This window comes from Lissotriton helveticus, chromosome 2_1 (genome assembly GCF_964261635.1).
Source record: "Lissotriton helveticus chromosome 2_1, aLisHel1.1, whole genome shotgun sequence".
NCBI lineage: Eukaryota > Metazoa > Chordata > Amphibia > Caudata > Salamandridae > Lissotriton > Lissotriton helveticus.
The window spans coordinates 50,516,903-50,544,472 of NC_136059.1; the positions used below are offsets into that span (position 1 = coordinate 50,516,903).

Below are 27,570 nucleotides of genomic sequence, written 5' to 3' on the forward strand. Positions count from 1 at the left end.
TCCAGGGGTTGCTGTTGATTTACGGCAGGAGATGATGTGAGGAAGATGGGAGGAGGGCGAGGCGGTGGATGGGGGTCATTGTGGTGTGACATCAAGAGGTGGGAGGAGGGTAGAGGGTTGATGGGATGCTAACAACTACGCTTAGGAACATTAAGGGATGATTACAAAGGGGCCAATTCACAGAACTAATCTGAGACAAAATCCTAAACTATTGGTATTCAAAGAAGGCATTTAGTAGTAGTAAAGTTAGTATTTTGTCTTAAGTTAGTATTTTGACTTAATTTAGTATTTTGTCTTAAGTTAGGATTTTGTCTTAAGACCAAAACTTAACACATAATCCTAATTTAATGCAAACTCCTAATTTAAGACAAACTTCTAATGTAAGACAAAATACTAACTTTAGACAAAATTTTAATTTAAGGCAAAATCCTAACTTAAGACACAATACTAACTTAAGACAAAACCCTTATTTAAGACGAAATCCTAATTTACGACAAAATCCTAATTTAAGAAAAAATCCCAATTTAAGACAAAATACTAATTTAAGACAAAATACTAATTGAAGGCAAAATCCTAATTTAAGACAAAATTCTAATTTAAGACAAAATACTAACTTAAGGCAAAGTACTAACTTAATACAAAATACTAACTTAGGACAAAATACTAATTTAAGACAAAATATTAATTTAAGACAAAATCCTAACTTAAAGCAAAATACTCATTTAAGACAACATTCTATATTAGGACAAAATCCTAATTTAAGACAAAATCCTAACTTAAAACAAAATCCTAATTTAAGACAAAATACTAACTTTAGACACAATTTTTATTTAAGGCAAAATCCTAACTTAAGACAAAATACTAATTTAAGACAAACCCCTTATTTAAGACGAAATCCTAATTTACGACAAAATCCTAATTTAAGACAAAACACTAATTTAGGACAAAATCCTAATTTAAAACAAAATCCCAATTTAAGACAAAATACTAATTTAAGACAAAATACTAATTTAAGGCAAAATCCTAATTTAAGACAAAATACTAATTTAAGACAAAATACTAACTTAAGGCAAATTACTAACTTAATACAAAATACTAACTTAGGACAAACTACTAATTTAAGACAAAATATTAATTTAAGACAAAATCCTAACTTAAAGCAAAATACTAATTTAAGACAAAATTCTAAATTAGGACAAAATCCTAATTTAAGACAAAATCCTAATTTAAAACAAAATCCTAATTTAAGACAAAATACTAACTTTACTACTACTAAATGCCTTCTGTGAATACCAAAAGTAGTAAGTTTAGGATAGGTTCTGTGAATCATCCCCAAACTCTTTAACAGGACCCGATTGAGTCAACATGGGATGGACGAGATGCTGCTGTTTGCATAACATTAATTCAGGCTGCTCCCAGCTGCATCACTCAGAATATTGGCACCCCTGGTCTGTGCCCAGCTCACCCATGCCCAAGGCCAGCCCTGTCACAGACCATCCTTCTTCCACAGTGGACATGTGATTGACACCTGTCATCAGACACATGACATATCGGGAAGGCAGCACTTTCTCCCAACCACCCTCTTTCTCTCACTCTTCCTGTCACTCTACCCTTACTCCACCCACCTTTCCATGTATTCCTCCTCCCTGCCCCACTGTCCCAGATGTCTCTGCATTCTTCCACATCTGGTGTCCCACTCCTGTACTTGCACCCCTCACCTCCACCTTCCTTCATCTCCTTGTCCTTCTGTACCTGACTTCTCCCCTACCCCAAATCTTGCCAATCCATAGGTCTGACATCCCAAATTGTCTTAATTTTTTAGGGGCCTTGGTGGGCTCTGCTTTATTTGCCGCCTCATTCTGACTGTCTGGGCTTCATGCAGCAACGAGAGCTGCCCCTCCACCGAGTTTGCACCTCGATGTAGCTGAGTCTGGTGGCTTAGTGGGCTAATGGGACTTCTCTAGGGACCTGTGTTTGACTTCATGGACACAGGTTCAAATCCCAGCTGGTCTACTCAGCCTTTCATCCTTCTGAGGTCGATAAAATCAGTACCATTGCGTTGGGAACATTATATATCTGTTATTCAGTGTCAAGATGCCCTTATGGATGAATGTGTGCATTACAAATAGACGTGCAGTGTAAGGCTGAGCATCATTCGTGATGTGAAACCTAAGGATGTGGTGACCCTGGAGCGATGTGATGGTGAAACCAAGGGATGTGGTGAGCCTGGAGCGATGTGATGGTGAAACCAAGGGATGTGGTGAGCCTGGAGCGATGTGATGGTGAAACCAAGGGATGTGGTGAGCCTGGAGCGATGTCATGGTGAAACCAAGGGATGCGGTGAGCCTGGAGCGATGTGATGGTGAAACCAAGGGATGTGGTGAGCCTGGAGCGATGTGATGGTGACACCAAGGGATGTGGTGAGCCTGGAGCGATGTGATGGTGAAACCATGGGATGTGGTGAGCCTGGAGCGATGTGATGGTGACACCAAGGGATGTGGTGAGCCTGGAGCGATGTGATGGTGAAACCATGGGATGTGGTGAGCCTGGAGCGATGTGATGGTGACACCAAGGGATGTGGTGAGACTGGAGTGATGTGATGGTGAAACCAAGGGATGTGGCGAGCCTGGAGCGATGTAATGGTGACAACAAGAGATATGGTGAGACTGGAGCGATGTGATGGTGAAACCAAGGGATGTGGTGAGACTGGAGTGATGTGATGGTGAAACCAAGGGATGTGGTGAGCCTGGAGCGATGTGATGGTGACACCAAGGGATGTGGTGAGACTGGAGCGATGTGATGGTGAAACCAAGGGATGTGGTGAGACTGGAGTGATGTGATGGTGAAACCAAGGGATGTGGTGAGCCTGGAGCGATATGATGGTGACACCAAGGGATGTGGTGAGACTGGAGTGATGTTATGGTGACACCAAGGGATGTAGTGAGACTGGAGTGATGTTATGGTGACACCAAGGGATGTGGTCAGAGTGGAGCGATGTGATGGTGAAACCAAGGGATGTGGTGAGCCTGGAGCGATGTGATGGTGAAACCAAGGGATGTGGTGAGCCTGGAGAGATGTGATGGTGAAACCAAGGGATGTGGTGGGCCTGGAGCGATGTGATGGTGACACCAAGGGATGTGGTGAGACTGGAGTGATGTGATGGTGAAACCAAGGGATGTGGCGAGCCTGGAGCGATGTAATGGTGACAACAAGAGATATGGTGAGACTGGAGCGATGTGATGGTGAAACCAAGGGATATGGTGAACCTGGAGCCATATGATGGCGACACCAAGGGATGTGGTGAGCCTGGAGCGATGTGATGGTGACACCAAGGGATGTGGTGAGACTGGAGTGATGTGATGGTGACACCAAGGGATGTGGTGAGACTGGAGTGATGTGATGGTGACACCAAGGGATGTGGTGAGCCTGGAGCAATGTGATGGTGAAACCAAGGGATGTGGTGAACCTGGAGTGATGTGATGGTGACACCAAGGGATGTGGTGAGCCTGGAGCGATGTGATGGTGAAACCAAGGGATGTGGTGAGATTGGAGCAATGTGATGGTGAAACCAAGGGATATGGTGAGACTGGAGCAATGTGATGGTGAAACCAAGCGATGTGGAGAGCATGGAGTGATGTGATAACCCAAACCCAGTGTCTTTGCTTCCCCCCTCCATCCTCTGACCCCACTCACACTGTCTCTCTGTCTCCTCAGTCCTCAGTGAGGGGGGAGAACGTCACCGTCTTCGGGTGCCTGAACCACGGCGTCCCTCTGATTTCAGGCGACAACTCTTCGGTCACCTGTGAAACAGGTAAGAGAGCCCACGTGACAGCGGGGGGATGGGGGCGAATGCTTGTCTCAGTGTATGCAGCATTCTCTGTTACTAGCTGCATTCATGAGTGTGAATGTGGGTGTGTTCATGCACGTGGGTGTGCGGGGTGTCTGGTGCAGGATTGGTGGACGAGTGCACACATTACTACACTTGTACTTAGTCAAGAAACTGCAGCTGGTGCAGAATCAGGCAGCTAGACTGATTTTCCATCAACCAAGATGGCAACATGCAGCTCCTCTTATGCGGCAGCTAGATTGGCTCCCAATATTACAACGCTGTGCCTTTAAAATTGGGTGTCACATTTTTAAATCTTTGCAGGGTGTTGGCCCAAAAATTAATCTCCAATCTCATCAAGAGACGTAATCCTACATGCAATCTGAGATCTGCCCACATGAATCCACTGGTCATACCACCCCATAAGCAGAAGAGACTAGGCAGCAGCAGGTTTGCGGTGTTGGCTCCCCATTTTTAGGTCAAGCATTCAAAACCTCTTGTATATACTTTAGTATATACTTATATGTGTATGTACTTTGTGCGCTCTGGATGTCAGCCTTAGGACTTGTCTACTTCTGCTTAGGGATTTTTTTCTTGTTCAACTGCCTCTATATAACTTTCTTGATTGAAAACGACCAGCAGAGGTCAGTAAAATACAAGAATCACTTTAGCATTCTCTAGATTCCAGTCCATAGACATTGTCTTCCACGAGCACCCATAAACAGTAGTATTTTTTTCATATCTTGTATTTTCAGTGATATGACCACTGAAAGCCCTGAATTTATATCAAAACAGAGCTTTGGACTGTACCATTTCCCGCTGAAAGGCAATATTTCTCTCCATGTGTTCCCATACCTGGCGTGTCACGCAGTTTGGTGCTTACTTTCCCTCCATGTTAAAGAACAGTAGATGTTTCAGCACCCAGGCTAATGTGCTGCATAGCTAAATACATATAAGGTCCCAAAAGCGAGACCGATTGCATTGCAAATGATTGTTGGAATGCCCTCCCCTATGGCAATATATCCTGTACAGACCTACTTGTATTCAGGAGACTCCTTAAGACAAGGCTTTTTGTTCAGGTATATGAATAGTCTCACCAGTGCTCAGCTACTCCTATACTTAGCGCCAATAACCCAATCGGTATATGTACGCGCTAGAAATAATTTCAACATGACATAACTTGGGAGTGCTTGTCTCAGTCTGTGCTTCAATCTCTCCTGCAGGCTTCATTCATGAGTGTGAATGCACATGTGTACGTGCATGCACATGGGGGTGTGTAATGCTCAGTGCAGTATTGGTGGGCAGATCAACAAATACACACACAATTACACTTGTGAATGCCTGTCTCAGTGTGTGATTCAATAAACGAAAAAGGTGGAAATGCCGGCTAGTTCAATTGATTTGCAATAGGTATTAGATACAGTGGAAAAAATATGCCTCAGTCATATCATCATCATCATCATCAAAATACCTTTATTCGATTCAGAAGAATCATAAAAGTATACAATTAAAAAAATTTCATACATACAAATTCGCAAATGGTATTACATATCAAAGGTTCAGAGGCAAGAACGCAATACACAGTATATCAAAAGCATAAAATCAATAAAACATTATATTAATACATAATGAGTCCTAAATAAAAGCGAGTCTGATGGAACTGAACATGAAACTACATATAGGAACAGTTAATAACAGTCTCAAATGCTCTAAAACTTCCTTATATATTCAAGGTCAAATATCCCTCAGAAGAAGTTTAGTAACTTCTCTTGGAACCATATAGAGCGAGCAGGAGAACGTAAAGTGCACTGTGCGTTGTTAAGCTACGTTATTACATATGCAAGGGGGAAGCCTCTCATACCAACCCCATTGATTGGGCAAGGCAGCTGCAAGAGTGCAATGCATTTAAACCAATTTCATTCATATAAATCACCAATGGTATTTCATTTCCAGAAATTTCAGAGGCAGAAACACAATATATCATATCAAAGGCATAAAATCAATAAAACATATTCATAGTTCATAGCGATTCTAATAAAACTAAGCAGGGAACTACATATAGCAGCAGTTGATAATGATCTCAAATACTCAAAACCTTCCTTATATGTACAAGGTCGATTATCCCTTAAGAGGGGTTTAATAAAACGATCTCTTGGGGCTTTATAAAGTGTACAAAAAAGCACAAAGTGCATAGTGCATTGTTGAGCTACATTGTCACATGGGCAAGGGGGTAGCCTCTCACACCAGCCCCCTTGCTTAGGAAAGGCAACTAAAAAGTGCAGTGCTTTTAACCGGAATCAAGTCAGATAAAAACGCCATTGTGTATGTATAGTAAAAGATAAATAGAACTGTTGCTGTGATATAACCACTTGGTTTGGTGTATGTTTATCTTGTCTGGACAAACCTAAGGTAGTATAATATGCATTCTTAATGACCATCTTGATGTCTGATGTAATAGAGTCAAGATTTTCATAACATTTTTCAAGGCCTATTTTATAGAAGGTTTCCTTTACATAACACAACCATGGGATCAGCATGGCCTTATGAAGATTCACACAATCTTTTAAAATTTCTTTTGAAAACAGCAGATCTTCTAAAGACCATTTTTGTCCCCATAGGAGCAGGGGGGACACATGGATTCTATCACTCACGAAGTCTAAACCTACCTCGGAATGACAGAAAATATTTGGAAAACTATTTGGAATAGATAAAAGGCGTTTTAAAAATTTGTTCTCCATAATTTGTATTTGCGCACTTTTATGGTATCCCCATACCCCTGCCCCATAAGTCGCTACTGGCAAACATTTAGATTCATACAGCGTCTTGAGTTCCGCTATTGGTTTTTGACCTAATTTGCTTGCGAAGCGGGAAATGGCCTCTATCGATCTACTTGTCTTTTGGACCCGGGTTATTATCAAAGGGTCCCAATTCAGTGTTTTATTAAAAAGATTTCACAAGTAATTAAAATGTAGGACTTTCTCAATAATCATGTTGTCCACAATAAATTTACAAGTTTTAGTTCTGTTTGGGCCGCAAACCATCGTAAATGATTTAGTAAAGTTAACCTTTAGGTCTAATCCCAACATAAATTCATTAAAAGCATTCAAACATTTTTGCATACTATTTGCTGTTAGGGTCATTAACACAGTATCGTCCACATAAGACAATAAAGGTATGTGTTTGCCATTTATTTTAGGAAAGTCCAAACCTTGTTGCAATAAAAATTGTTCTAAACCATTTGTGTATACTGAAAACAAAAAAGGGGCCAGGATACAGCCCTGGCGGACACCTTCAGTTGAGGGGATAGACCCAGTTTTTTCACCACTTGGACCATATCGAATGGCCACAGAGGTATCAGCATGCAATCTGCACAAAAAAGTAACCAACAGTTCCTCGAACCCCATGGATTCCATTAGCAGCCACAATTTACCCCTACACACAGTGTCAAATGCACTGGATAAGTCCATAAAGGCCAGGTGAATTGAAACAACCATGGCCTTTATGTACTTACCTATAATCATGGCCAGGTTAAGGCACTGTTCCGTTGTCCCCCCTACCTTTCCTGAAACCGTATTGTGTGTCCATGAGAATTACGGAGGCATTCGCCCATGTCTCCAGGCGGGCCAATATTACTCTCCCCATTAGCTTGCAAGAGGCATCTATTAAGGAGATTGGCCTATAACAACAGGGGTCACTTCTATTTCCTTTTTTAAAAATGGGCACAACTACTGCCTCTTTCCAAGATGATGGAATGCGTCCCACAATAGTCGCCTTAAAAACATTAAGCAGGAGGGGTGCCCAAACTTTAGGATTATTTTTAAACAAATCCAGGGGTACAGCGTGAGGCCCTGGTGCCTTGAGAGAAGTAACTTTTCTCAGAGCCTTCTCCACTTCACCCAACGAGAGCGATAGACTAAGCTGTTGTGCAGTCTGAATATTAAGATGGATTTCATCCTCACATTCATTTAATAGTGAGATGCCCTTTGGGTTAAATATCCTAGAGTAATGGGCCTCCCAAACCTCCCCAGTTATGTGCGTAACCATGGTCCTATTTTCGTTACTAAAAAGGGGGCGATTTATAACCTCCCAAAATATCCTACTGTCTCTCAAATCAGTAGCTTTCTCAAGGTCATCCCAGGACTGCTTTTTCAATTCTAATTTCCTTTTTTCAATGGCCTCTTTATAGTTTTTTCTTGCATTCCTAACCATTGCCTTATCCCGTGGAACTACATGTAATGCCTTTTTCAATGATGTTTGTGCTGCAGAACATTCAACATTAAACCATTTAATGTCGTGGGTACTACCCTTCCTGGCAGGTTTAAGCAAGTTTGTAGCCACACTCTTACAGAGAACTTCAAAGTTCTGCATTATTAGTTCTGGCTCAGAGGTGATCGTCAAACAAGTCATTACTTGTGATAAATTGGCTTTAAAAATCGTTTCCTCCAATGTTTTAGGGTCGATCTTATCCCAGTTCAACCTTATGCCTTGATTATAATTATATTTCATTGATTGTTCAGAGAACTTTTCCCTGGGAGGCACAATACTCAGCAATAGAACAAGTGGGTAGTGATCATTGGCAGGGTTTGGTTCTATTCTAAAATCATCAATAAGGTAAACATATCTGCTAGAAATTAACATACAGTCAATTACACTCATACGTCCCCTGGCCCCTTGGAAAGTTGGAACGGGCACCATTGGGGTGTTGGTCAGTGTGTCGAGCATGCAAAGGTCGTTTATCACGATGATATTATTTAATGCATCACCCTGTAGATGAAGTCTGTGTATCAAAAATATTATAGTACCAATTAATTAAAAGCAAGGGGACAACAAGCAAGTTGGTAATCAAAGTCAGTTGGTACCATGGGGAAGCCATTATTTTATCTATCTTTAGTGACTTGTACCGTACCGAAACTGAGGTCATTAAACCACTCTTTGCCCTCCCGGCCCGAGAAGGTTCAGCCTGGACGACTAATGAATTATATCCATCCAAGGAGGGGTCCTTTCTGCTCCAAGTCTCTTGGAGACAGATAATATCAAAGGATTTAATATACTCCATCCACACCTCATCCCCAGATGGCTGCCACATTCCATGAGATTAGGCGAAGAGTACGTCTATCAAGTTGACTGTTTACTGGGTCTAAATGTTTACTAGGCATGTACCCTTCCACTATATGACCGGCTTGTATAGTGTTCTGTTTGCCCTCACTGTCTTTTGTTGGGCCCTGCGTTTTATTATTATTACAGGACAGCTGCAAGTCACTATGTTTTCCCAAAGGGTCAACGGGTGGTATGTGCTCGCCAATATTCCTACCGTAAGTTGGAATTACAGCTATATCTTTAGGATCATTTCCGGTAGGGCTCTCTAACTCAGTCAACCTCTGCTAAGCTACTCAAAGGGTCAAAACGATTTGCATGGTACCATGGTGGAGACTGCGATTGCTGTTTTGGTTTATTTTGACGCTCTATTTCTGTTAGATTGAATTGCCATGTAGGGGGGGGCGACAAAAAAAGCCCAGTGGTAATATCAGGACTTTTGACTTCTCCATGGTTTGGTCGGCCATCCTATCAATTATAGCTCTCACCAGACCTGCGGACCTAAAAGTCAAGACAATACACTGTTTTTTTGTTTTTTTCGCCGCATGTGTTTCATGTCACAGACAGCCATCTATGATGATGATTTGTTCATATGTGAATATAAAGTAAAGAAATTCAATTCCTTATCTTATAGAATTTGTTTTCCCTGGTGTGTTACGTGGATATATGACATATTTTCTTCACTGTACGTATTGCAAATCAGTTGAACTATCCAGCAGGACCACCTTTTTTGTTTATTGTATTTGCCCAGGTTCTGAAGTGTACTAGGTTGCCCCATTATCTTTAATCAGTGTGTGATTCAGGTTCTCTTATGAGGTCCATTCATAAATGTGTGTATGCACGTGTGTGTGTGTGTGTGGATGCCTGGTGCAGGGTTGGTGGACGAGTTCACACACTATTACACACTATTACACTTGTGCATGCCTGTCTGAGTGTGTGCTACACTCTCTTCTACGGGCTCCATTCATAAATGTGTGACTGCACGAGTGTTCGTGCATGCACGTGTGTGTGTGTGGATGCCTGGTGCAGGGTTGGTGGACGAGTTAACACACTATTACACACTATTACACTCGTGCATGCCTGTCTGAGTGTGTGCTTCACTCTCTCCTACAGGCTCCATTCATAAATGTGGGAATGCATGTTTGTACATGTATGCACGTGTGTGTGTGTGGATGCCTGGTGCAGGGTTGGTGGATGAGTGCACACACTATTACACTTGTGCATGCCTGTCTGGGTGTGTGCTTCACTCTCTTCTACGGGCTCCATTCATAAATGTGGGAATGCATGTTTGTACATGTATGCACGTGTGTGTGTGTGGATGCCTGGTGCAAGGTTGGTGGATGAGTGCACACACTATTACACTCGTGCATGCCTGTCTGAGTGTGTGCTTCACTCTCTCCTACGGGCTCCATTCATAAATGTGGGAATGCATGTTTGTACATGTATGCACGTGTGTGTGTGTGGATGCCTGGTGCAGGGTTGGTGGATGAGTGCACACACTATTACACTTGTGCATGCCTGTCTGAGTGTGTGCTACACTCTCTCCTACGGGATCCATTCATAAATGTGTGACTGCACGAGTGTTCGTGCATGCACGTGTGTGTGTGTGTGGATGCCTGGTGCAGGGTTGGTGGATGAGTGCACACACTATTACACTTGTGCATGCCTGTCTGAGTGTGTGCTTCACTCTCTCTTACGGGCTCCATTCATAAATGTGTGACTGCACGAGTGTTCGTGCATGCACGTGTGTGTGTGTGGATGCCTGGTGCAGGGTTGGTGGATGAGTGCACACACTATTACACTTGTGCATGCCTGTCTGAGTGTGTGCTTCACTCTCTCTTACGGGCTCCATTCATAAATGTGTGACTGCACGAGTGTTCGTGCATGCACGTGTGTGTGTGTGTGGATGCCTGGTGCAGGGTTGGTGGATGAGTGCACACACTATTACACTTGTGCATGCCTGTCTGAGTGTGTGCTTCACTCTCTCTTACGGGCTCCATTCATAAATGTGTGACTGCACGAGTGTTCGTGCATGCACGTGTGTGTGTGTGTGGATGCCTGGTGCAGGGTTGGTGGATGAGTGTACACACTATTACACTTGTGCATGCCTGTCTGAGTGTGTGCTTCACTCTCTCTTACGGGCTCCATTCATAAATGTGTGACTGCACGAGTGTTCGTGCATGAAAGTGTGTGTGTGTGTGGATGCCTGGTGCAGGGTTGGTGGATGAGTGCACACACTATTACACTTGTGCATGCCTGTCTGAGTGTGTGCTTCACTCTCTCTTACGGGCTCCATTCATAAATGTGTGACTGCACGAGTGTTCGTGCATGCACGTGTGTGTGTGTGGATGCCTGGTGCAGGGTTGGTGGATGAGTGCACACACTATTACACTTGTGCATGCCTGTCTGAGTGTGTGCTTCACTCTCTCTTACGGGCTCCATTCATAAATGTGTGACTGCACGAGTGTTCGTGCATGAAAGTGTGTGTGTGTGTGGATGCCTGGTGCAGGGTTGGTGGATGAGTGCACACACTATTACACTTGTGCATGCCTGTCTGAGTGTGTGCTTCACTCTCTCTTACGGGCTCCATTCATAAATGTGTGACTGCACGAGTGTTCGTGCATGAAAGTGTGTGTGTGTGTGGATGCCTGGTGCAGGGTTGGTGGATGAGTGCACACACTATTACACTTGTGCATGCCTGTCTGAGTGTGTGCTTCACTCTCTCTTACGGGCTCCATTCATAAATGTGTGCCTGCACGAGTGTTCGTGCATGCACGTGTGTGTGTGTGGATGCCAGGTGCAGGGTTGGTGGATGAGTGCACACACTATTACACTTGTGCATGCCTGTCTGAGTGTGTGCTTCACTCTCTCTTACGGGCTCCATTCATAAATGTGTGACTGCACGAGTGTTCGTGCATGAAAGTGTGTGTGTGTGTGGATGCCTGGTGCAGGGTTGGTGGATGAGTGCACACACTATTACACTTGTGCATGCCTGTCTGAGTGTGTGCTTCACTCTCTCTTACGGGCTCCATTCATAAATGTGTGACTGCACGAGTGTTCGTGCATGCACGTGTGTGTGTGTGGATGCCTGGTGCAGGGTTGGTGTATGAGTGCACACACTATTACACTTGTGCATGCCTGTCTGAGTGTGTGCTACACTCTCTCCTACGGGCTCCATTCATAAATGTGTGACTGCACGAGTGTTCGTGCATGCATGATTAATTGTGCGCATGGATGCTTGTGTGCATCCGTGCATTGTCTTTTGCTTTTCATGGACTTGTGTGTGTGCAGCTGAGCTTGAATGTGTAAGGGCATGGTAACAGGATTTAGCGATATATGTATTTATTGTAGTTTACTGGGTGTGCCCAGTAGATTCTCACTTGTACAAATGAGAGAATCTGCTTTTGGACACAAAGAAGTTCATGGGGGCAATAAGAGAGTTGTTAACACAAGTACATTAGAGCGACGGTCACCTGGGTGGGCATCTCAACACATGAGGAGGTGTTGGGGGAGTAGTGGTGACGGTCCAGTCTCAGATAAACGGTAGATTGGTTCAGAGTGCTTGAACGAGATGACCCTTAAGGGGTTATTTCAGAAGTCTTGGGTGGATATGAGTGAGTGTGTGTGAATGGATCTGTTTCACAGATATGGGTGGGTGCATGTGAGTGGGTGCATCTACTGTGGTGACAGGAGGGAGTGTGGTTGTGTGAGTGTGTGCATGGATCTGCTGCCTAGATCTGGGTGGGTGCATGTGAGTGGGTGGATCTAGGGGATGACAGGAGGGAGTGTGAGTGTGCGTGCATGGATCTGGCACATAAATATGGGCGGGTGCATGTGAGTGAGTGGATCTACTGGGGTGACAGGAGGGAGTGTGGGTGTGCGTGCATGGATCTGGCGAATAGATATGGGTGGGTGCATGTGAATGGGTGGATCTAGTGGGGTGAAAGGAGGGAGTGTGTGTGTATGTGTGCATGGATCTGGCGAATAGATATGGGTGGGTGCATGTGAATGGGTGGATCTAGTGGGGTGACAGGAGGGAGTGTGTGTGTATGTGTGCATGGATCTGGTGCGTAGATATGGGTAGGTGTATGTGAATGGGTGCATATAGGGGTGACATGAGCGAGTGTGGTTGTGTATGTATGTGCATGGATCTAGGGCATAAATATGGGTGGGTGCATGTGAGTGGGTGGATCTAGAGGGATAACAGGAGGGAGTGTGGGTGTGTGAGTGTGTGCATGGATCTGATGCGTAGATCTGGGTGGGTGCATGTGAGTCGGTGGATCTAGGGGATGACAGGAGGGAGTGTGGTTGTGTGCGTGTGTGCATGGATCTGATGTGTAGATATGGGTGAGTGCATGTGAGTGAGTGGATCTAGGGGGTGACAGGAGAGAGTGTGGGTGTGTGTGTACGTGCATGGATCTGGTGCGCAGATATGGGTGAGTGCATGTGAGTGAGTGGATATACGGGGTGACAGGAGAGAGTGTGGGTGTGTGAGTGTGTGCATGGATCTGGTATGTAGATATGGGTGGGTGTATGTGAGTGGGTGGATCTAGGGGGTGACAAGAGAGAGTGTGGGTGTATGAGTGTGTGCATGGATCGGGTGTGTAAATATGTGTCCGTGCATGTGAGTGGATGGATCTAGGGGTGGGACAGGATAGGGTGTGGGTGTGTGTGCACGCATGGATCTGGTGCACAGATATGGGTGGGTGCATGTGAGTGGGGGATCGAAGGGGGTGACAGGAGAGAGTGTGGTTGTGTTTGTGCGTGCATGGATCTGGTGCGTAGACATGGGAGGATGCATGGAAGAGGGTGGATATAGGGGGTGACATGAGAGCGTGGGTGTGTATGTATGTGCATGGATCTGGTGCATAGATATGGGAGGATGCATGTGAGTGGGTGGATATAGGGGTGACATGAGAGAGTGTGGGTGTGTATGTATGTGCATGGATCTAGTGCATAAATATGGGTGGGTGCATGTGAGTGGGTGGATCTAGGGGGTGACTAGAGAGAGTATGGGTGTATGAGTGTGCATGGATCTGGTGTTTAAATATGTGTGGGTGCATGTGCGTGGATGAATCTAGGGGTGTTACAGTAGAGAGTGTGGGTGTGTGCGCGCATGGATCTGGTGCACAGATATGGGTGGGTGCATGTAAGTGGGTGATCGAAGGGGGTGACAGGAAAGAGTGTGGTTGTGTTTGTTCGTGCATGGATCTGGTGCGTAAATATGGGAGGATGCATGTAAGTGAGTGAATATAGGGGGTGACATGAGAGAGCGTGGGTGTGTATGTATGCGCATGGATCTAGTGCATAAATATGGGTGGGTGCATGTGAGTGGGTGGATCTAGAGGGATAACAGGAGGGAGTGTGGGTGTGTGTGTGTGTGCATGGATCTGGTGCACATATATGGGTGAGTGCATGTGAGTGGGTGGATCTAGGGGGATGACAGGAGGGAGTGTGGGTGTGTGAGTGTGTGCATGGATCTGGTGCACATATATGGATGAGTGCATGTGAGTGGGTGGATCTAGGGGGATGACAGGAAGGAGTGTGTGAGTGTCTGCATGGATCTGGTGTGTATATATGGGTGGGTGCATGTGAGTGGGTGGATCTAGGTGGGTGACAGGAGGAAGTGTGGGTTTGTGTTCGTGTGCTAGGTTCTGGTGGGTAAATATGACAATAAATGCATTTGAGTGGGTGGATCTAGGTGGCTGAATATGAGTGAGTCTCAGAGTGTGTGAGTGGGTTCTAGGTGGGTGGACATGAGTGAGTGCAGGTGCATGTGAGTGCATAGATCTGGTGTGTAGATATGGGTAGCTGCCTGGGAGTGCGTGTATCTAGGTGGGTGGATATAAGCGAGGGAGTCTGGGAGTGTACTAGTTGCTGGATCTAGGTGGGTGACAGGAGTTAGGTGGCTGAATATGAGTGAATCTTGGAGTGTGTGATTGGGTGGATCTAGGTGGGTGGACAGGAGTGAGCATGATGCGTGTGAGTGCATGGATCGGATTCATAGATATGGTGGGTTGTGTTATTGGGTGGTCTAGGTGGGTGGATATATGAGTCTGAGAGTGTACTAGTGGATGGATCTGGGTGGGTGGACAGGAGTGAGCGTGGTGCGTGTGAGTGAGTGCATGGATCTGGTGCATAGATATGGGTGAGTTCATGTTAGTGGGTGAGTTCATGTTAGTGGGTGGTTCTAGGTTGGTGGATATAAGTGAGTCTGGGAGTGCACTAGTGGGTAGATCTAGGTGGGTGACAGGAGTGAATGTGGGTGTGCATAGATCTGGGTGGGCAGATATGAGTTAGAGTGTGTTCATGTGACTGGATGGGTCTAAGTGGGTGGATATGAATTATTGTGGATGCATGTGAGTGAGTGGATGTAGGAGAGTGAATATAAGTGAGTCTCCCATTGTGTGAATTCATGAATCAGGGTGGGTAGGTATGACAGCGGATGCTCATGAGTAGGTGGATCTGGGCGGGTGACATGAGTGCCCTTGTGAGTGGGTGGATCTAGGTGGGTGAATATCAGTGAGTCTTGGATTGTAAGAGTGAGTGGATATTGGTGAGTGGACCGGAGTGAGCCAGGCTGCATGTGAGTGCATGGATCTGGCATGACAGATATGACAGCGTGTGCTTGTGAGTGGGTGCACCTGGGTGGGCGATATGAATTAGTGTTGGTGCTTGTAAGTGGGTGGATCGAGGTGGGTGAGTCTCAGATTGTGTGAGTGGGTGGATCATGGTGGGTGGGAAGGAGTGAGCCTGGTGTTTGCGAGTGCATGGATCTGGGTAGGTGTTGGACAGGCCCCACGAAGGGCTCCCTCCCTCCCCGCATGACAGGGCCCAGACACCGGCTCTCCGGGGGCTACCCGCAGAAGCAACCCGCAACCCATCCCCTCCGGGACACCTGCTCCCGGATGTTAGACGGACCGGGAGGGTCGGCCGAGGATAAGGGGAGAGGTCTCCGGGGAGATCCGTCTCCAGCAATCGTACAGACAAATAACTTCCCCCCCACTGACGTACACCACACAAGGATAAGGTTCAACGTTACTTTATAAGCAATTCTTTAAGTACGGTGAGGTGGTACAAGGAGGTCTGGACTCCGGGGTCCCCTCTATTCTAGTCTCTTGGTTGGGTAAGGGGGGTAGCGGGACAGTCTCGTTACCACTCTGGGGGATGTGGTGGTAGATGAATCAGCTCACAATCCTCGAGCTCGGCGTTCTAGATGATCGGGCCGCGGCGGAGCCAGCAGGTCCCGGGATGGTTGAAGGTAGTGACGGTCCGCGGCGGAGCCAGCAGGTCCCGATGAAGATGGGTGTAGAGAGCCGCGGCAGCGCCAGCAGGCAGATCGGTAGTTCGCAAGGCAGGGCTACGGCAGCGCCAGTAGTCCGTCAAGGATGAGTTCTTCACTGCGTCTCTCGACTCCAGGATACAACTGCCTTCCTGCTCTGGAGCTGCGCCAGTTATAGGTCTGGTGCCCTTTGATGTCCGGACCCTCGCACTGGGAGGTCGGGAGGTCCGGGATGAGGGAGTCCAGACACCCAGCAGGGGGGTGGAGCCAGCGCCTGGGGGAGCTGGGGGCGATCGGCACCTGGCGGGGGAGAGCCATCGACACCTCTTTCTCCCATTGACCTGCCAAGTAGTCCGCTCACCTCCTGGGTGGATGGTGGTGCCGGGATGTCGGGGCCTGGCCAGGCCCAGGGTTAGGGTTGATCGGAGGCCACGCGGCCTCGTGGTGCCGTGTCCAAGATGGCGCCCAGGCCGGGCGAGAGGGCCGGTAGGGAATCGGGCCCCCGATGTGGAGATGTTCAGGGGCAGGGGCCCTATAGGAGACGGGAAACGGGTTGTTGTTGCGTGTAACGCCTGAGGAGCGGGGCTCGGGCCTGGTCGTGCGGGGAGGGAGCAAGCCTTACACGTGGCCTGTCCAACATGCGTCCCCCCCAGCTGAAGGCGGGGAGAGTCACCCATCCTCTTGGGGACTCTCCTCGTCGAGGCGGAAAAAGCGTGACAGGCCATCTGCGTTGGCGTGGTCTTGCCCGGGTCGATGTTCCACAGTGAAGTCCATCCCCTGCAGGGAGATGGACCAACGTAGTAGTTTCGGGTTTTCCCCCCGCATCTGCATTAGCCATTGCAGGGGTCGATGATCGGTCTGGACCCTGAAGTGGGTGCCGAAGAGATAAGGCCGGAGCTTTTTGAGGGCCCACACCACGGCGAAGGCCTCCCTCTCGATGGTGCTCCAGCGTTGTTCTCGGGCCAGGAGCCGTCTGCTGATGAAAGCCACTGGCTGGTCAAGTCCTTCGGGGTTTAGCTGGGAAAGGACTGCCCCAACGCCATGGTCGGAGGCATCTGTTTGGACGATAAATTCCCGACTGTAGTCGGGGGCCTGGAGCACCGGGGCGGAGCACATGGCGGCCTTCAGCTTCTCGAAGGCCGCTTGACAGTCTGGGGTCCAGTTGACCTTCTTGGGTTGGTTTTTGGATGTGAGTTCCGTGAGGGGCCCTACAATGCTGCCATAGTCCCTCACGAACCGCCGGTAGTAGCCTGTGAGTCCCAAGAAGGCGCGGACCTCGGTCTGGGTGATGGGGGGCTGCCACGACTGGATGGCAGCGATCTTGAGTTGCAAAGGGGACACCAGACCGCTTCCCACCTGGTGCCCGAGATAGGTCACGGACCCCTGGCCAATTTGGCATTTGCTGGCCTTGATCGTGAGGCCAGCTCGTTGGAGGGCCTGTAGCACCTCTCGGAGGTGGTGGAGGTGGTCGGACCAGTGGCGGCTGTACACAGCGATATCGTCCAGGTAGGCGGCGCTGAATTCTTCGAGTCCTGCCAGGACCTGGTTCACTAGCCGCTGAAATGTTGCTGGGGCATTCTTCATGCCGAATGGCATGACCTTGAAGTGATAGTGGCCATCAGGAGTGGAGAATGCAGATCGTTCTTGGGCCCGGGGTGTGAGACCGATCTGCCAGTAGCCCGCTGTCAGGTCGAAGATGCTGAGGTAGCGGGCAGCTCCCATGCGGTCGATTAGTTCATCTGCTCGGGGGATGGGGTGTGCGTCTGTTCTGGTGACCGCATTCAAGCCCCGGTAGTCGACGCAGAACCGAAGCTCCGGCGTGGCGCCGGGGGCGGCCGTTTTGGGGACCAGTACCACTGGGCTGGCCCAGGGGCTGTCTGAGGGCTCGATGACCCCGAGCGTGAGCATCTTGGCCACCTCCTCTTGGATGCAGGCCCGTCCCCGATCTGGTACGCGGTAGGCCCGATGGCGGACAGGGGGACTGTCTCCAGTGTCCACGTCGTGTAAGCACCAGGGGGTGACCCCTGGGGTGAGGGAGAACAGGGTGGCGAACTGCAGCAGGAGGTCTCGGCAGCCTTGGCGCTGTTCCAGGGTGAGGGCCTCCGAGAGTCGGACCCCGTCCACGGAGCCGTCCTTCTCCCGAGACCGTAGGAGGTCAGGGAGGGGTTCGGAGTCCTCCTCGGTTCCATTGTCGGTTGCCATCAAGAGGCTGAGCTCTGAGCGTACAAAGTGGGGTTTAAGTCTATTAGCGTGGAGGACCCGGAGAGGGTTTCGTGAAGATTCCATATCGATGAGATAGGTGACAGGGCTCTTGCGCTCGATTACTTTGAAGGGCCCCGTCCATTTGTCTTGCAGGGCGCATGGTTCGGTGGGAGACATTACCCACACTTGTTGGCCGGGTTCAAATTCGATGGAGGATGCATTCTGATCGTACCACCTTTTCATGTCCTCCTGACTGGCCTCCAGGTTTGCTTTTGCCATCTCTCTGAACCGTCTGGTCTGGTTGCGGAGGGTTAGGAGGTACTTGAAAACATCTGGAGGGTTCTTTAGAGGGGGCATTTCCCAGCCCTCTTTGACTAGGCTGAGCGGCCCCCGCACCGGGTGCCCATACAAGAGTTCGAACGGGCTGAAGCCGAGGGACTTCTGGGGGACTTCTCGGTAGGCAAAGAGAAGGCACGGTAGTAGCACATCCCACTGGCGACGGAGGGGCTCTTCCAACCCCCCAATCATCCCTTTGAGCGTGCGGTTGAACCGCTCAACCAGTCCGTTTCCTTGAGGGTGATAGGGGGTCGTGAATCGGTAGGTGACCCCACACTGTTGCCAGAGGGACTTCATGTATTTTGAAATAAAGTTTGTGCCCCGGTCGCTGACGACTTCTCGGGGGAAGCCCACCCGGGAGAAGATCCCCATCAAGGCCCGGCCGACTACCGGGGCTGTCACAGTTCGCAGGGGAACAGCCTCGGGGTAGCGGGTGGCGTGGTCCACCAGTACTAGGATGAACCGATGTCCTTGTGCTGTACGGGGGTCCAGGGGTCCCACAATGTCTATCCCCACCCTCTCGAACGGGGTGGTGACCACTGGAAAAGGTTGCAGAGGTGCTTTAAGCTTGCGGCCGCTCTTCCCGCTGGCCTGGCACGTGGGGCAAGATCGGCAGTGTTGGAGTACGTCGTTCCTCATCTTGGGCCAGAAAAAGTGGGTCACCAGGCGACTGTAGGTTTTATCCTGACCCAGGTGGCCAGCCAGGGGGACATCGTGGGCCAGGTTTAGCAAGAAGTCTCTAAAGCGGAGGGGCACCACTAGTACTCGACTGGCCCCTAACTCTGCGATTCTCTGTTCGCTGTACAACAGGTCATTGTCCCAATAGACCCAATGGGTTCCGGAGGTATCCCCTGCACTCTGGGCGAGGGCTTGTTGGCGGAGTCCCTCGAGGGAGGGACAGGTCTTCTGCTCGTGGCGAAACTGTTCTTGGGTGGGCCCCCCCTCCTGACGCCACTGATCCAGGCCGGGAAGGTCCTGAGGCTGAACGAGCCCCTCGGGAGTTTGTTCTGGGGTGACGGCACGGTCGGTGTCTGGAGCGACCGGGGGAGGAGGTGCCGGCCATTCAGGTTCTTCGGGTCGGGGGATGGCACGGGCAGCCATGGACCGGGTGGTTACGCACGCCCAATCCGGGATGCCCAACATCCCTAGGTGCTCTCTCCTCTCTACGGCGGCCCACGGGGAACTCTCAAGATCATTTCCCAGGAGACAGTCTACGGGGGCATCATCTCGGACCGTCACTTCCAACATGCCGGAGACTCCTCCCCACTCGAAGGGGACGCAAGCCATCCGACATAGACTCTCCGAATTGTCGGCTGAACGGACAGGGCAGAGGACGTTCGGCAGAATCTGTTCTGGGGTCACCAGGTGACATCGGACGGCCGTTACACTGGCCCCGGTGTCACGTAGGGCTTCGGCCCGGCGTCCATTAATGTTCACCCATTGACTGTACTTCCGGGTGTTGGCGGGTAGGGGGACCCGCGGGACCATGTCTCTTCCCCCTAGGCACGCTAGAACCATGGCGGCTGGTTCCCATTCTTGGTGTTCTTGCTCACATTCCTCATGTTCTTCGTAGGTTTGTTCTTCCCCCAGGGCGGCGGCAGCCATCTGGCGGGGTCTCGGAGTCTGGCTCTGTGGACAATTCGGGTCGTTGGCGTAGTGGCCGACTCGCTGGCATCGGTGACACGTGACATTGGCTCTGTATCCCGGCCGCGCCGGGGTGTTGCCCCGGTTGGCCGGGGGTGGGGTGCTGGTAGCGGGAGCGGCCGGGGCGTTGTCTCTCCCTCGTCCCTGGCCCCCTCCTCCTCCTCGGGGACGGTGCTGACCGTGGTTGTTCCGGTTCTGTTCATGGGGCCCAGTTCGGCCCACTCGGGTAATTTCCCACCGGTCAGCCTCGGCGGCAAGCTGTCGTGGATCAGTTAATTTACTGTCGAGGAGGTGCTGCCTGAGCTCGACGAAGCAGTTGTTCGACAGATGCTCCCATACCATGAGATTGAAGAGTTGCTCGTAAGTCGTTACGTTGCTTCCCTTGATCCACCCCTCGAAGGCCCGGCTGAAATAGTTCACGTATTCCACCCAAGTTGTGCCCGGGATCCGAGTGCAGTTTCGGAACCTCTGGCGGTACATTTCGGGTGTGAGCCCATAGCGGGTGAGGAGGGTAGCTTTCATGTGGTCATAGGAGGTCATCAGATGGTCTGGGAGCTGTAGCAGGGCATCGCGGCCCTCATTGACGAACCTCCCCCATAGACCGGCTCCCCAGTCGCTTCGATCGATCCGGTGGGAGGTCATAGCGATCTCGTAGGCCTTGAACCATTGCTGTATGTCGTCCTCTCGGAAATATTCTCGAACGACATCCTTGGGGATGTGTACCTTCCTTTCTGTCACCCCCGGGGGGCGCGGTTGCTCGGGCGCTCCTAATTCTTTGTTCTGCTTGCGTAAGTCTATCTCAGCTAGTTTGCGTTCGTGTTCGTACGCCAGTCTCTTCTCTTCAAGCTCTCTTTGTCTCTGTTTCTCTTCCCGTTCTTCTCGGAGCCGCAGATGTTCCAGATTTAGTTTTTGTTCGGCTAATTTGAGTTCGCCATCCATTTTGAGCCGGGCCATCTCTAGCTCATGTAGTCGGTTTCTTTCTCGTTCTTGGATCTCATCTTGCGAGAGACCCGTTCTTCGCTCCTCGGGAGCCGTGGTGTCTTTCTCTGCTGTTGCGAGATTTTGGTCCGGGGGTCTGACGGCCCCGGTTTCTGCCCATGACTCAATGGCGTGCTTGAAATCGTCTTTAGTATTCAGACCGGTGGTAGCGATACCTAGTTCAATGCAGAATTGTTTCAACTCACGATGGCTGTATTCTTCCAATTTCTCCATCTGGAATTTTTCGGTAGATCCGCTTTCTTTGGTTGACATTGTGGTTTTGTCGTGGGGTGAGCTACTCTCTGTACGATTACGCGTTGATTCGGATCCCGTCGCTGGCCACCAATGTTAGACGGACCGGGAGGGTCGGCCGAGGATAAGGGGAGAGGTCTCCGGGGAGATCCGTCTCCAGCAATCGTACAGACAAATAACTTCCCCCCCACTGACGTACACCACACAAGGATAAGGTTCAACGTTACTTTATAAGCAATTCTTTAAGTACGGTGAGGTGGTACAAGGAGGCCTGGACTCCGGGGTCCCCTCTATTCTAGTCTCTTGGTTGGGTAAGGGGGGTAGCGGGACAGTCTCGTTACCACTCTGGGGGATGTGGTGGTAGATGAATCAGCTCACAATCCTCGAGCTCGGCGTTCTAGATGATCGGGCCGCGGCGGAGCCAGCAGGTCCCGGGATGGTTGAAGGTAGTGACGGTCCGCGGCGGAGCCAGCAGGTCCCGATGAAGATGGGTGTAGAGAGCCGCGGCAGCGCCAGCAGGCAGATCGGTAGTTCGCAAGGCAGGGCTACGGCAGCGCCAGTAGTCCGTCAAGGATGAGTTCTTCACTGCGTCTCTCGACTCCAGGATACAACTGCCTTCCTGCTCTGGAGCTGCGCCAGTTATAGGTCTGGTGCCCTTTGATGTCCGGACCCTCGCACTGGGAGGTCGGGAGGTCCGGGATGAGGGAGTCCAGACACCCAGCAGGGGGGTGGAGCCAGCGCCTGGGGGAGCTGGGGGCGATCGGCACCTGGCGGGGGAGAGCCATCGACACCTCTTTCTCCCATTGACCTGCCAAGTAGTCCGCTCACCTCCTGGGTGGATGGTGGTGCCGGGATGTCGGGGCCTGGCCAGGCCCAGGGTTAGGGTTGATCGGAGGCCACGCGGCCTCGTGGTGCCGTGTCCAAGATGGCGCCCAGGCCGGGCGAGAGGGCCGGTAGGGAATCGGGCCCCCGATGTGGAGATGTTCAGGGGCAGGGGCCCTATAGGAGACGGGAAACGGGTTGTTGTTGCGTGTAACGCCTGAGGAGCGGGGCTCGGGCCTGGTCGTGCGGGGAGGGAGCAAGCCTTACACGTGGCCTGTCCAACACCGGATATCTCTGTGTCACGGGCCCGGGCCCCCGTCAGCCCCATTGCCCGGCCCAGCCGCCATCTTGGACACTGCACCACGCGGCCGCGTGGCCTCAGCTCGACCCCAACCCTGGGCCCGGCCAGGCCCCACCATCCCGGCACCACCATCCATCCAGGAGGTGAACGGACCACTTGGCAGGCTAATGGGAGAAAGAAGTGTCGATGGCTCTCCCCCGCCAGGTGCCGATCGCCCCCAGCCTCCCCGGGTGCTGGCTCCACCCCCCTGCTGGGTGTCTGGACTCCCTCATCCCGGACCTCCCGACCTCCCAGTGCGAGGGTCCGGACATCAAAGGGCGCCAGACCTATAACCGAGGCAGCCCCAGAGCAGGAAGGCAGTTGTATCCTGGAGTCGAGAGACACGGAGAAGAACTCATCCTTGACGGACTGCTGGCGCTGCCGCAGCCCTGCCTTGTGAACTATCGTCCTGCCTGCTGGCGCTGCCGCGGCCTTCTGCAACCTTCATCCTCGTGGGACCTGCTGGCGCTGCCGCGGCCCGTTGTAACTTCCATCCTCGTTGGGACCTGCTGGCGCTGCCGCGGCCCGTTGCCACCTACGATCTCTTCGGGACCTGCTGGCGCTGCCGCGGTCCGACCCGTCCGACCACCGAGCTGGAGGATTGTGAGCTACCACCGTTTCACCTCAGTACCCGTAGGTACCAAGACTGTCCCGCTACCCCCTTTCCCTACTAGAGACTAGAATTGAGAGGATCATCGTGTCCTGATCTCCTTGTATCGTACTACCTTACTTCAAGAACTGCCTATAAAAGGTGTTACTCTGATCTTCGTGTGGTGTCCATCTGTGGGGGGGAAGTTACTTGTCTGTACGATCGCTGGAGACGGCCCTCACCGGAGGCCTCTCCCCTTGTGCTCGGCCGACCCTCCAGGTCCCCGTCTAACATTGGTGGCCAGCGGTGCGATCCGAACCAACGCGTAACCGTACAGAGAGTAACTCACCCTACGACTAATCCACAATGACGACCAGAGAGAGCGGATCTGCAGAGAAATTCCCGATGGAAAAACTGGAAGGGTACAACCACCGAGAGCTAAAACAATTTTGCATAGAACTAGGCATTGCCACCACCGGTCTGAGCACGAAAGAGGACTTCAAACACGCCCTAGAATCCTGGGCAGAGACAAATATCGCCGAAGCCCCGGAGACAAACACCACTCTGACGGAGGAAAGGAGAACGGATCTCTCCCGGGAAGAGATCCGAGAACGAGAGAAAAATAGACTACACGAGTTAGAGTTGGCACGGCTCAAATTAGACGGAGAATTGAAACTGGCAGAACAAAAGATGAACTTAGAACACTTACGGCTCCAAGAAGAGCGAGAGGAAAAGCAGAGACAGAGAGAACTCGAAGAGAAAAGACTGGCATACGTACACGAGTGCAAGCTAGCGGAGATAGAAATGCGCAAACAGAACAAAGACCTAGGGGTGCCCGAGCAACCGCGCCCCCCAGGTATTACCGAACAGAAGGTCCACATCTCCAAGGATGTGGTCCGGGAATACTATCGGAACGACGACATACAGCAGTGGTTCAAGGCCTACGAGATCGCCATGACTGCCCACCGGATCGCTCGAAGTGACTGGGGAGCCGGTCTATGGGGGAGATTCGTCAATGATGGCCGGGATGCCCTGCTGCAGCTCCCGGACCATCAAATGACGTCCTATGACCACATGAAGGCCGCCCTTCTCAGTCGATATGGGCTGACGCCCGAGATGTACCGCCAGAGGTTCCGCAACTGCACCCGGATCCCGGGTACAACCTGGATAGAATATGTGAACTATTTCAGCCGAGCCTTCGAGGGATGGATCAAGGGTAGCAACGTAACAACCTACGAACAGCTCTTCAACCTCATTGTGTGGGAGCACCTCTCCAACAACTGCTTCGTCGAGCTAAGGCAGCACCTCCTCGACAGTAAATTGACTGACCCACGGCAGCTAGCCGCCGAGGCTGACCGATGGGAGAGCACCCGAGTGACCCGGAGTGGGCCAACCGAGCAGAACAGAACCAACCAAGGTCATCATCGTCCCCGAGGAGGAGGAGGAGGACAGGGCCGGGGCAGAGACGCCGTCCCGGCCGCTCCCGCCAACAACACCCCGCCCCCGGCCGGCCGGGGCAACCCCCCGATGCGCCCGGGGTTCCGAGCCAACGTTACGTGTCATCGATGCCAGCGAGTCGGCCACTATGCCAGTGACCCAACCTGCCCAAAGAACCAGACCCCCGGACCCCGCCAGGTGGCTGCCGCCGCCCTAGGAGAAGAGCAAGTCTCCGAAGAGCCTGAAGAGTATGAGCAGGAGCAGCCCGAGTGGGAACCTGCCGCCATGACCCTGGCCTGCCTAGGGGGAAGAGACCTGATCCCGCGGGCTCCCCTACCAGCCAACACCAGGAAATACAGCCAGTGGGTGAACATAAATGGGCGTAAGGCCGAAGCCCTGCGTGACACAGGGGCCAGTGTGACGGCCGTCCGTTGTCACCTGGTGACCCCAGAACAAATTCTGCCAAACGTTCTTTGCCCCGTCCGATCGGCCGACAATTCGGAGAGCCTGTGTCGGATGGCCTGCGTCCCCTTTGAATGGGGAGGAGTCTCCGGTATGTTAAAAGTGACTGTCCGCGACGATGCCCCCGTGGACTGCCTCCTGGGGAACGATCTCGAGAGTTCCCCGTGGGCAACCGTTGAAAGAAGAGAGCACCTGGGGATGTTAGGCCTCCCGGGCTGGGCGTGCGTAACAACCCGGTCCATGGCCGCCGACACCATCCCTAGATCTGAAGAACCCGAATGGCCAGCACCTCCTCCCCCGATCGCTCCAGAGGGAGACTCCATCCCTACCGACACCCCGGAACAAACCAACGAAGAGCCCGCTCAGTCCCAAGACCTTCCGGACCTGGCTCAGTGGCGTCAGGAAGGGGGGCCCACCCAAGAACAATTCCGGCAAGAGCAAAAGACATGTCCCTCCCTCGAGGGACTGCGACAGCAAGCGCTCGCCCAGGGCGCAGGAGACACCGCAGGGGCCCACTGGATCTATTGGGAAAATGACCTACTGTACAGCGAACAAAGAATAGCGGAACTGGGGGCCAGTCGAGTGCTGGTGGTGCCCCTCCGTTTCAGAGACTTCCTTCTGAACTTGGCCCATGATGTCCCCCTGGCTGGACACTTGGGGCAAGACAAAACATACAACCGCCTGGTGACTCACTTTTACTGGCCGAAAATGAGAAATGACGTCTCCACCCACTGCCGGTCCTGCCCGACCTGCCAGGCCAGCGGGAAGAGCGGCCGCAAACTCAAGGCACCTCTGCAACCATTCCCCGTTTTGACCACCCCGTTCGAAAGGGTGGGAATAGACATTGTGGGGCCCCTGGACCCCCGAACAGCACAAGGGCATCGATTCATCCTGGTCCTGGTGGACCACGCCACCCGTTATCCTGAGGCGGTTCCCCTTCGAACTGTAACTGCACCAGTGGTAGGTCGAGCCTTAATGGGGATCTTCTCTCGAGTGGGCTTCCCCAGGGAAGTCGTCAGCGACAGGGGCACGAACTTTATTTCAAAATATATGAAATCCCTATGGCAACAGTGCGGAGTCACCTACCAATTCACGACCCCCTATCACCCGCAAGGAAACGGACTGGTCGAGCGATTCAACCGCACTCTCAAGGGGATGATCATGGGGCTGGAAGAACCCCTACGCCGCCAGTGGGACGTGCTACTACCGTGCCTCCTCTTCGCCTACCGAGAAGTCCCCCAGAAGTCCCTCGGCTTTAGCCCTTTCGAACTCCTGTACGGACACCCTGTTCGCGGGCCTCTCAGCCTAGTTAAAGAAGAGTGGGAAATGGCCCCCCTGAAGACCCCTCCAGACGTCTACAAGTACCTCCTGACCCTCCGTAATCAGACCCGGCGATTCAGAGAGCTCGCCAAAGCCAATCTTGAAGCCAGTCAGGAGGATATGAAGAAGTGGTACGATCAACATGCCTCCTCCATCGAATTCGAGCCTGGTCAGCAGGTATGGGTGATGTCCCCCATCGAACCTTGTGCCTTACAGGACAAATGGACGGGGCCCTTCAAGGTGATCGAGCGTAAGAGCCCCGTCACCTACCTCATCGACATGGAATCCCCCCGGAACCCCCTCCGGGTCCTCCACGCCAACAGACTCAAACCCCACTTCGTGCGCTCGGAGCTCAGCCTGCTGATGGCTACAGACAGTGGGGCGGAAGAGGACTCCAAGCCCCTCCCTGACCTACTGGGGGCCGGGGAAAAAGATGGTTCAGTGGACGGGGTCCAACTCTCCGAGGCTCTGACCCCGGAGCAGCGCCAAGACTGTCGGGTCCTCCTGCTGCAATTTGCAAACCTATTCTCCCTCACACCCGGGGTCACCCCCTGGTGTCTGCACAACGTGGACACTGGCGACAGTCCTCCTATCCGACACCGGCCGTACCGAGTACCAGATCGGGTACGCATCTGCATCCAAGAAGAAGTCTCCAAGATGCTCGCACTCGGAGTCATCGAACCCTCGGACAGCCCCTGGGCCAGCCCGGTTGTACTGGTCCCCATAGCTGCGGCCCCGGGCACCACACCCGAGCTCCGGTTCTGCGTCGACTATCGGGGTCTGAACGCTGTCACCCGAACCGACGCTCACCCCATCCCCCGAGCCGACGAACTGGTTGACCGCATGGGGGCGGCCCGCTACCTAAGCATCTTCGACCTGACGGCGGGCTACTGGCAGATCGGCCTCAACCCCAGGGCACAAGAACGATCCGCTTTCTCCACCCCGGATGGACACTACCATTTCAGAGTGATGCCATTCGGCATGAA

The 27,570-nt window shown here is 51.4% G+C and overlaps 1 protein-coding gene across 1 annotated transcript in view; it reads left to right on the top strand.

Annotated features, from left to right (window-relative positions):
• The window catches only part of TMEM8B (transmembrane protein 8B), a 287,529-nt gene that overhangs the window by 194,608 nt on the left and 65,351 nt on the right, over positions 1 to 27,570 (top strand). Inside the window, exon 7 of the mRNA XM_078677709.1 lies at positions 3,715 to 3,811. Within this exon, the coding sequence (XP_078533835.1) occupies positions 3,715 to 3,811 (97 nt within the window). The remainder of the gene's footprint in view (positions 1 to 3,714; positions 3,812 to 27,570) is intronic.